This window comes from Neltuma alba, unplaced genomic scaffold (genome assembly GCF_004799145.2).
Source record: "Neltuma alba isolate B1F8T4 unplaced genomic scaffold, ASM479914v2 tig00003507_pilon, whole genome shotgun sequence".
NCBI classification, from domain to species: domain Eukaryota; kingdom Viridiplantae; phylum Streptophyta; class Magnoliopsida; order Fabales; family Fabaceae; genus Neltuma; species Neltuma alba.
The window spans coordinates 1-10,738 of record NW_021633308.1 but is presented as its reverse complement, the minus strand read 5'-3'; the positions used below and the strand labels follow the sequence as shown (position 1 = coordinate 10,738).

General features: G+C 37.9%; 2 protein-coding genes across 3 annotated transcripts; both read left to right on the top strand.

Moving 5' to 3' along the window:
* The first annotated feature begins 2,434 nt into the window (after positions 1-2,434).
* LOC114741737 (heterogeneous nuclear ribonucleoprotein 1) lies at positions 2,435-5,833 on the top strand. 2 transcript variants are annotated; one of them, XM_028929994.1, is made up of 6 exons: positions 2,436-2,712; positions 3,018-3,058; positions 3,164-3,327; positions 3,416-3,515; positions 3,829-3,998; positions 5,018-5,833. In XM_028929994.1, the coding sequence occupies exons 1-6, from the start codon at positions 2,591-2,593 to the stop codon at positions 5,528-5,530; spliced, it is 1,110 nt and encodes a 369-aa protein (XP_028785827.1). In that variant the 5' UTR covers positions 2,436-2,590; the 3' UTR covers positions 5,531-5,833. The 2 variants fall into 2 exon arrangements, with proteins under 2 accessions (XP_028785828.1, XP_028785827.1); XM_028929995.1 differs by lacking the exon at positions 3,018-3,058 and having other exon boundaries at positions 2,435-2,712.
* A 708-nt stretch (positions 5,834-6,541) lies between these two features.
* LOC114741739 (uncharacterized) lies at positions 6,542-9,888 on the top strand. Its single transcript, XM_028929997.1, has 3 exons — positions 6,542-6,773; positions 6,882-7,007; positions 9,583-9,888. Exons 1-3 carry the CDS (start codon positions 6,729-6,731, stop codon positions 9,760-9,762), a joined length of 351 nt encoding a protein of 116 aa, XP_028785830.1. The 5' UTR covers positions 6,542-6,728; the 3' UTR covers positions 9,763-9,888.
* Positions 9,889-10,738: the final 850 nt, after the last annotated feature.

Here is a 10,738-nt window from a genome sequence, read left to right as displayed (position 1 = left end):
CCACGTGGCACAACAACCCTATATGTTAGCAAGTAAACAATGAGTAAAGAAGCTACGTACAACCACGAAACAATCTATATCCATCAAGACATGAAAATTTGACAATAGTGATGACTAAACCATGACCATAAAGGTTTCTTCTCTTTTTTTCCCCGTTTTCCCATTTAAAACCAGCAACTATAGCAACCAAGACAAACTGCATTTTTCATGACCCTGGATGAAAGAATGCATACTCCTTAAATTGGAGTTTCACTTAACTAAAAAGAAAAATAAGAATACGAAGAGGCTTGTTTCTCAGATTTACATTTTTCTAACTTAAAAGAGAGGACGCTTCAAATTTAGTGTCTTATACATAGACACAAATCTTCAAAGTTCGTAATACTGTGACAATGTAATATGAATTACTAATACATGTGGTAGCTAGAACTTGAAGCTAAGCATGCTATCGCTAGATCTTCAAATTTCGTGTACCGTCTCATACGCAGTTACTTGTACTCTTGTGGCTAAGCATAGATCCGTGAAAAACAAAAAGCAACTAAAAGCAGCAGTTTCCTTGTGATACCGATCCATTATCGATGAAATACGGACACGGCCGCATAGCAAAAATCACACATTCCCTAATCGCGTAAGCTCTCTCGCATCGCGTGTAATGGGGATTTCCAAAGCTTCAATTGCTCTCTCTTTCACTCTCTCGAGGATCCGCTTCCACTCACAAACCCTAATCTTTCCGTTAATACTGTTCCCATGCTATTTGGAGGTCCAGCCTCCTCTCGGGTAATTGCTTATACACTATTTCTGTACGAAAACTAAAAGACTGACATTCATTCCATTAGGCCGGTTTTGCAACACAAAAAGAGAGGTGTGCCTAAGCGGCGTGCAAGACTATGATCTGCTTGGATGGAAAGAAAAATTAGGAGGAAAAAAATAAGAGAAGAGAAAATAGACAGAAGGAAAAATTAGAGGAAAAATGTTATCATCCCTCTTGTTTGGATAGATGAAAGAAAATAGAAAGGAAAGAAAATTAATAAATATTCAAATGACTAAAATGTCCTTATTAAATATATCATATTTTGAAATTAAATTAAATTAAATATTGTAACAGAAAGATTATACTAACATTGGTATCATCAAATGATTAAAATCAAGTTATTTGGTTAATATATATTTTCAGATTATTATATTTTAAAGCCAAATTATTTAATAAAAATATTGTTTTAAGATTAAAAAAATAAAAAATGAATAAAATTTTAAATATAATAAAAAAATAAACATGGAAAGTAAGAGATGATAGGGGTAGTTATGAAAATCTTGTTTTCCTTCCCAAATCTCTCCATATATGGAAAGAAAATTTGGAAAGAAAATAAGATATAGGGCCTATCTTATTTTCTCTCCACTTTCCCTTCTTCCCACATTTCCTCTCCTACCCAAGCAAGAAAAAAAGCTGTTTCCCCTATTATTTTCTTCTCTTATTTTCTTTCCTCCCTAATTTCCCATCAATCCAACCAGGCGGTTGGAGAAAAAGAGAGCTATTAGGGGAGGGGGGGCCCACCCTCAGCCAAGTTTCTTCTCCAGGCCACACAACTGTTATAATTGCAAGCTGCTTTATGTTTCTTTCTTCTTTTTTTCCCCCTTTTTTAAGGTCTAATATAATCTTTTTTTCCTTTTAAATTTGTCCTTATTTTATTTTTGACCATAAGTTTTGATTCTCAAAAGCAAACTAGTCCAAATTTTAATTTGAATTTATTTCATCATTTAATGCCTTTTTATTTTTATTCTGAATTAATGATTTATCTTTCTTGTCTTTTTTTTTTTAATTTATTCTCCCTCATTTTTTCTACTCATTCTCTGTCTCTCTCTTCATAAACAAAGATATTTAGGAAAATAAATGTGGAACTCGTTCAAGCATGGGGTAGCGTTGTCGTTAAGGCAGTTTTAACTGTGGAAGCTTTTGTTATTACTCGTTGACCTTTGGTAAAAAAATGTTTTAAATTTAAACTAAATGAATTTTATTTCTCCCATCATTTGTAAACTGAAGCAAAAGAAAAAATCATGAAATTAAATTAAATCTGAGCTAACAATGTGTATTAGGGGTTCAAAAGTTTTATTGCTCTATGTATTTAAAAGAAAAACAAAAACAAAAAGCGGTTGCTTTTTTCCGTCAAAAAAGGTATAAACATTGTATTTGTGGGCCGCATCTGATCCATTTTGGGAGTCGCCGACTAAACTAGACAGGTACTTATGACCAAAAAAAAAAAAACTAGACAGGTACTGGGAAACCGCCTTAATATGGGCTGGGCTGTCAATAAGGCCCACACTTTTCCAACCCTAGAGGACATGAGTGACGGGCCTCCCAATATCTTGACCAGGAAGCAAGAGTCAAGACCACCGTATATCACATATCTTCCTCGTCCACTACCAACCTCATCGAAGACAAACAATAATTATACTAGTACAAAAAGGGTTTAAGGCGAGGGGCTCTCATCAGTTCTGCTGGAATCAAAACGGCAGGAACGATATCTAGGGTTACGCTCAACTCTTTTTGCTGCGGACAGCCCTTCTCTTCCTACCTCCGTCTCCGATTTCGAAAACCATGGAATCACCTATTAACGACCCTGCGGTTGACGGAGAAAGCAACGATGCGAGGTCCTTTGGCCACAGAGAAGAGGAGGAGGATAAGTCTCAGCCTCTTACCGGTGATGGGGCGAGTCCCGGGTAGGTCCTTATCTTACTCGCCTCTTTATTCCTTCTTTTGTATACATGTAGGTTTCTCGTTCTTTTTGGTTTCTAAGAAAGCTTGAAACTAGAATCTGAGGGCGCTCAGCTTGTGACGAACTAGTTTCTTGAATATAGAGAACTGTAGCATTGCAGGGAAAAAAATAGTTTTATCTTTTATCGTTTTGCTTCAAGATGGTATCTTTTTCCTTACACCCGGGTCTATCCTTGCTGTTGTAACTTTTTCTGATAGTGTTCTGAATTTCTTAGATTTGATTCTAATTACACTCAAACCCCGATTGCAGAAAGATATTTATAGGTGGTTTAGCGAGAGAAACGACAATTGGTTAGTTCTATGTCTTATCGGTAGCCAATTCCTCTTCTTGTGGAAAGTAGTGTTTGTGTATTAGTTTCTTACCCCCGGTTCTTGGGATTATGTTTTGTCGCGCAGCTCAATTTGTTAAGCACTTTGGTAAATATGGCGAGATCACGGACTCTGTAATAATGAAGGACAGGAAGACTGGGCAACCGCGTGGATTTGGTTTTATAACTTATGCAGATCCCTCTGTGGTAGATAAGGTCATCGAGGATACTCATGTTATCAATGGCAAACAAGTAAGAGCCGTACTCGATATTTGACTTGGGATGTGGCTTTTCTCTCTTAGCACACGCCGGTTTTAATTAATCTTATGGGATCTTATAGGTGGAAATTAAACGTACAATACCAAGAGGAGCTGTTGGCTCCAAGGATTTCAGGACAAAGAAAATTTTTGTGGGTGGAATTCCCTCAACCGTGACTGAAGGTAGGCTGTCTTTGAACAGCTTGTTGATTTTATTTATACTGCACAAGGGTGCGTGGACCTAGGCATAGGGCATGACATTGTATATGGGTGTAAAATCATATCAATAGGTTAATATTGGTATTAGCAATTGTGAAATAATCAATGAACTTATGAAAAGCCACCTAAAGTGTGTCTCATATATTTTACCACCTAAAGTGTGTCTCATATATTTTACCAAGTGTCAGAATGGGGTTACTGGGCCTCTTTCTTGTCATATTAGTAGTTCATATTTGATGGGAAACTAGTATCCGATTTTGGACTGCAATTTGTGCAGACGAGTTTAGAGACTTCTTTACTCACTATGGAGAGGTCAAAGATCACCAAATAATGCGAGATCATTCCACCAATCGTTCACGTGGCTTTGGTTTTATTACTTTTGACTCTGAGGAAGCTGTTGAAGATCTCCTGTCTAAGGGGAACAAAATAGAGTTTGCTGGGGCTCAGGTAAGGACGTTTAGAGAATATGTCTTATGTTGCATTAACTGCGTTATGCTCAACATATTTTTCACTGACTTTGTGGGCTAATGTACTTCGACCTCACTGCTAAGTTTACTTTTTTGGGCCGATATCTCACTTGTATATTTAATTGGATTTATGTGGACAAATGCATTCATCTGCAATTATGATAGTTGATTTGCTTGGAGGCTGTTTTATCCAAAGAAAAAACAACAAAAAATAAAGAAAGCCTTGTAGAGCATTGTAACCCGTGAGCCCTCCAATTGTTTAGCTGTTACAGACAAAATTATGTTGATAAATTAGCTGATGTAATGATTTAGGTCAGCAAGGGGATTAAGATTTACGCGTTTATCATACTATAAATTATGGCTCTAGGGTCACTTGTGGGAACTGTGAAAGAGCAACTACTTGGTTATTGAGCCCCCTATGTTGTTTGGGTCGCAATATAGTTAAGTTAAGACTACTTCATGTCCAAATATTTTTTTGTTATGAATCGCTTTTTTTTTTCCAGTTATGTATTATGAATCGCTTTTTTAAGTGGCATTTATTTGAACATTGGTCCTGGGAACCACCGGCTTAAATTTCATTAGATCAGCCATATTTGAACCGAGGTTAAACCCAATAGAGTGTGCAGTAGAGCAGATTCTTTTCCAAATTCCTTTTGGAGTGGCAGTATTGTTGTTTAGCGGATGTTTTTGTGTTTCCATTTAATAAAATTGGCATCTGATGTTTGCTTTATCTAGTGAGCTTCATCTATTAACTTGCTGTTCCCCCAGCTAATCAATCCTGTGACTTGAAACTCAGTTATTTTTTTGTCTAAATGTTTGATCCGTAATGGGTTCAGGCCAAGACAATCTTATCACGATTCATTATGACTTAACATTTAACATCATTTTGATTGATGTGAAAATGTGGGGGAAAACTATTTCGTTCATTGAAGTTTTCCGTTAGATTCGATGTCAATAATCAATGGGTATGCTAACATTGCATATATCTCTTCTTTATAGGTGGAAATAAAGAAGGCTGAGCCAAAGAAACCAAACCCACCGCCGGCCTCCTCCAAGCGCTATAATGAGTCAAGATCTTCATTTGGTGGTGGGTACGGAGATGCTTATGATGGATTTGGTGGTGGCTTTGGTGTTGGGGGATATAGGTCAGGTGGTGTCTATGGTGGTAGGGGTGGTTCCTATGGTGGCTATGGTGGTGAATTTGGTGGGTATGGAGGATATGCTGGGGCTATGGGACCTTATAGAGGAGATCCCACCCTTGGGTACTCCGGTCGATATGGAGGCGGGTTTAGCAGAGGTTATGACCTTGGAGGATATGGTGGACCTAGTGATAGTTATGGGGGATACGGTGGTGTTGGTTCTTCAGGTAGTGCTTATGGAAGTGGCTATGATGCCAGCTTGGGGGGCGGATATGGCAGTGGTGGCGGTGGTGGTGTTGGAGGTTCCTTTTATGGGAGTAGAGGTGGATATGGTGGTGCAGGGTCTGGTCGATACCATCCCTACGGAAGATAGAAGGTTAGCAAGCGAGGATTTATAGTCTAGGACTAAATATCATGTCTAGCAGCAAAGAAAGTTTGTATTTTCTTGTGTTTGGTTCTTCAATTTGGCCGGCTACAAAATTTATTTAGTAAAACCAAAAAGTGTCCACGACGTTTTCTTTGAACACCCATGATGATTAGCATGCTCGCTCTGGGCCAACTTTTACATGACCAAACAATCTCTTTTCCTCTTGGGTCCTCATTTGAAACAGGTGGTTGTACTAAATTTTATTCATCATAATCATTTGTTGTATCAAATGTAACTACTGCTTCCTTTCTTATGCGTTCAAGTGAAGTGATTTCTCCATGGGGCACAACCCCCTGCCTCCCCTTCCTTTTGTCCAGATTGGAAGCGTCCACTGTTGCATCCTCTGCTTGAAGCAGTAGTGCACCTTCGCGCTTCACCAGATATGCGCTGTTTGATTTGATTGTTTGGCAGCTTCAGGTGCTGAAATAAATCGTGTTAGAAGTCGGAACGGTGCAATTTGTTGTCCTCGTTACATTCATCTTAATTGATTTTTACATATGGGAGGTTATTTGGAGAGTCTAGTGTTCTAAAGAGTTAAGCAAGTTAATTTTTCACTTTGTTAAACATTGGTTCTGTTCCGTCATTCAATAATTATTTTTCAATCAATTTAACAATTCCACATCTACATAAATATTATGTAAAAAAATTAAATTAAAGCGTGGTTAATTATCCGGCTCACTTGATAATGAGCCTTTTCCAGCGACGCGGTTTTACCATTTTCAGTTTGTGACCAACGATGGCACAATTTGTCTGTCCCTGTGAAAAGTCTTGACTGAATCAATTGGTAAAAACGATATTTATACACGTGTACTCTTAAGCCTGCTCGAATGTTGACGACAACTCAACGATTTTTTTTTTAAAGTTAAAAAAAAATCCGTTAGGAAATATGCCCGTTCCTCTCCTGTCTTGCATTTTCCTTATTTCCTGTGTGATCCCACCATACAAAATATCTTGAAATTTTTCTGGCTTGGCATTCACCTCTTGAAATCGTAGCTACAATTACACGGATACCAGCTTGAGCCGAGAATTGGCGTCAGGCAGGTGTCGTCGAACGGTCGCAGCAGCAGGAAAACTTGGAGTAGCCGCAAAAAGGAAAATAGAGAAAAAAATTTTTTGAACACCCCGAAAAGTTGGAATCTCAAGGATGGCAATGCCAACCTGCGCCATCGGCCTCGGTCCTTACCAGAAGGTGTCCTTATACCTGAACTGTTGTGGAGTTTTCAATTTGTCCTACGTTTCCCTTCCAATTTCTTCTCTGGTTCCTCTGATTATTTATTTATCTATTTTAAATTTGCAGACAAGGTCGTTTGATGTTTCGTGCAGGAAGAGAGACAGAGAACGAGAAAGAGATAAGAATCACCCGTACAAAGTTATCGAGATTACCCCTCCACCCAAGAGTCTGGGAATTCGTCGCTTTCCCCCTGTAAGGCCCCAACTCTTCTATTTTTATTTTAATTGAATTCAAAACCTTTAATCTTGAATAGAAAGTAAAACCATTTGCCGGGTTTGAATTGCTCAGCTTAGACGTAAAGGGTAATTTGGTAAGGTGAAGTTCAGAATTAGGAGTTCTTTATTAAAAAAAATACCTGAAGAATTAAGAGTTTAAATATAGTGAATATCACAGTGGATTGTTTTGGTTTGCCAGGGGAATGGGACTATAACAAGGGATAATACCGACAATGAAATTCTAGAGTCTATGCCCGATGAATCATTTTATTCCAGAAATTCACCGGTGTAATGGTTGGTAAAATGATCTTTCCCTCAACACAATCTAGGATCTAAATATCATGCGAGTTCCTTAATTGATAGGGTACTGGAACTGACATTTTGGCGTCATTGAGTCGGGGCAACATTTTCAAGTAGATATTCGTTAAGCTTCTTGACGTCTTTGAAGAAATCTTAAGCTAGACCCGTCGGAGTATGTTTTCTGTGGCTGTTTTTTGGCTTAAAGAGGTCACTAAAATGCTTTGATGTTGGCAAATTGAGCATCAATCTTTGGTGTTTCTGAATAAAAGAATTGGTGCACTTATGATCACGATCCGAAGCTTATTTATGCTGATAGCATTACTTTGTGAGAATGGAAGCTTGGGCTGATACCTGGTGATGATGAATGATCATATCCTCCACTTTTGTTCGTCCAAATTTGTTTTATTGTAGTGTAATTGGCTGGCAATGTTGAGGACCTATATGAAGGCCAACAACCATCCTAGACTGTCCTGCTGATAAGTTAATAGCAATGCTTTCCATTAACAAATACAACTGGCTTTCCTTGGAAAGAAACACCTTCAGCTCAATGAACTTCTGTTAGAAACTAAAATGTGCCTAAGTCTAGATACATGGCTATTTCAGCCTCTACATTTTGCACCCTCATAGATGAATCAATATCACCAAGGGTCCGTATTTGGTGCTCATCAGGTGCTCACTGTTCAGATGTAATTTGGACAGTCCAGATTTAATATTTTTAAATAATTGTTTTAAAATAGAAAAAATTATATTTTCAAAGAATGATAGTTAAGAAATTATCTTTATTTTTTATCCTATACCTATTAAAATAATCATTTTAAAAAAAATAAAAATAAAATTCCAGATCCGATGAGCATTGGGTGCTCATTAAAACTGATGAGCACCCAATGCAAATCCATATCACCAATGATACAAATTATGAGGAGGTGGTAATTTTTGTACCAGTTTTCCTCTGACCTCAGGTCAGCTGCTGCATGTTGATAAGCACCCGTTGGTACAAGAGTAGAAGTCTCGCAACACCTTTTGCTCCTTTGATACACAAGAGTGGCTATCAAGGACTACTGAAAGAGAGTGAAAATGTCAAACAGATAATTATTTGTTTCCATGTGAGTTTCCTGATTTTACCAACAGCTAATACAATAAAGTACCTACCTCAATTTTTTAAGGGGATCATATGCACCAAGGCAAGAGGTATACTCATAATAAATTTAGAGAAGTTAATGAGGAAGCTGTATACAACGACAGAAGCATGCATGCCAATAATGAATAAGGTTGCCAATATGTGGGCAGTTTTATGATGCCATCAGTAATGTTTTGCTACACGCACTCTGTTGCATGAATTCCTCCCCCGGTTATTGACTTGTTGGTACCATGGAATCAACTCTAAAGGTCTCCGGTCTTAGTTGCGAAGGTTTAGATATGGGTAAGTTGCTAGTAGAAGCTAAAGTGTGAGTTAGATTATTTGAATTGGAGTATATATCAAATTGTTATGGAAACTACACTTTGGACAGTGAGAACCATCCACATGTTGGTTCTTATGGTGAGCCCTTGGCCGGCTTACCAGACAAGGATTGGCTGTTAATCATGATAGGCTTGTTTCTGCTTTGAGAGATATCCCTTCCTGTGAAAGGCTGCTTTAAAGGGAAGATTGGAGACCTTTGGCATGCTTTCTTAATATGGAGCTTTTCACAATTGAAACTTGAAGACGTGTGTTATATAGATCAGGCAGATATCGTGCTAACATGAAAACTTATGGCTGTGAGGTGTAGCCACTTCTAGGAAGCAGATAAGCGTATAATTGAAGACATTCCACATGTTGAAGCTCACTGTAGCTAAAAGCAAAAAGGAGAACAAGTTTTTGGTATATCTAATTTAATAATGTAAAGAATAAGGCTGTGATTGATTCATTGGATCTTGCTGTTTCCAAATCTCTAATAAGGGAATGGTAGACGGGCCCATATGAGATTAGGACTTGAAGCAAGTTATTCCGTCTCGTATATGTGGATGTCAGTTACCTTTGGGGTTCAGAAAAATTAGTGGTAGATTCTTTAGTTGAACCTTTTCTGCTACAGTTTGTTAAAATATAATTGATCACCTGTCATGTTGTCCATAATGCTTTGCTAATTCAATTATGTAAACTAGTGTTCCAACACGTGAGAATGGAAACAAAAACATGCAACCTTTTCAACTTGGCCATTCACAAAACAATGCATAATCTTATTGTTTTTTTTCCCCTTATTTTCTTCCGAATGCAGAATTTGCAGTGTGGGGAGAGTGTAACAATAGAAGGGCATGCTTATACCATTTCAGCTGTGACACACCGGTACCAGCTTCGGAAGGGAAAATACGAACTGGGTGAGAAAAGACTTGATGTTTTGTCCACTGGGAGATACATATTGAATTTATATTTAGAAAACTTGTTAGAACAATCTTGATAAACGTATTTAATCAAGTACCTATCTGATAACAAGATGTATCGTTCTGATCCTGTGTATTTGTCTGGTAAATTAAAATCTACATTGCTGTTTAGTGAAATGAAAAAGGCCTAGTTCTATATTGCTGTGTCCTGAACTTTGTTGGCTTCTATCCAGTTCATGGGACCTAACTAGTCAGTTTTTTTTTTTAAAAAAAATAATAATTGCCTTGTAGTATTGTACCTATATGACTATCAACTCCTTTGTAACGTGGTAAGTCGGAAATTCATGTTTGGGTTTTTCATGGTGTGGTACTTTACAACCTAAAGCCTGCACTTGAGGGGTACCTTTTGATTCAGAAAGGAGAAGGAACCCCCACGTGCAGCACAGGCAAGAATGGCAGAGTCCTTTTAAACGTAGGACCTCAAGAATTGATATTGAGTATAATGGCACAACAATTTCATGAGCAATGTGCAGTTGTGGTGCCTAGTCTTGTCGGGTAGGTCGCTAATAATTAAGTCAAGAGGTTAAATTCAATCCCTCTAGTGCAAAGTGCACAAACATATGGGACAGATAAGGCTGCATTAGTGAGCTAGTTGTGACTGCCGATATGTTCCTCTCTTTAAGATTGATACTGTAAAGCACATAGCTTTATTATTCCCTGTTTTGAAGCAAGTCCGATTCTCATGAACTGCTCGTTTGTAACCTGTAGAGCTCGAATATAGGAACAGATCTTTCGCATGATCAAAAAAACAATTGCTTCAAAACTTGGTATTTTTTTATTTTAAGGGATAGGCACTGCCAGCTGAAGTTACGAATGGAACTGCACCTACCATGACGGGCTAGATTAGGTTTTTCATTCCATGAAACAACAGTAGCATCCTGTGGCCAGCTGTTTATCTTTAAGTGGAGGCTCCACGATGAGGGGATTGCTCATTATTATTAGCAGTAAATATCTAGTATATACCCACCAAAAAAAAAAAAAAACAGTAGCAAG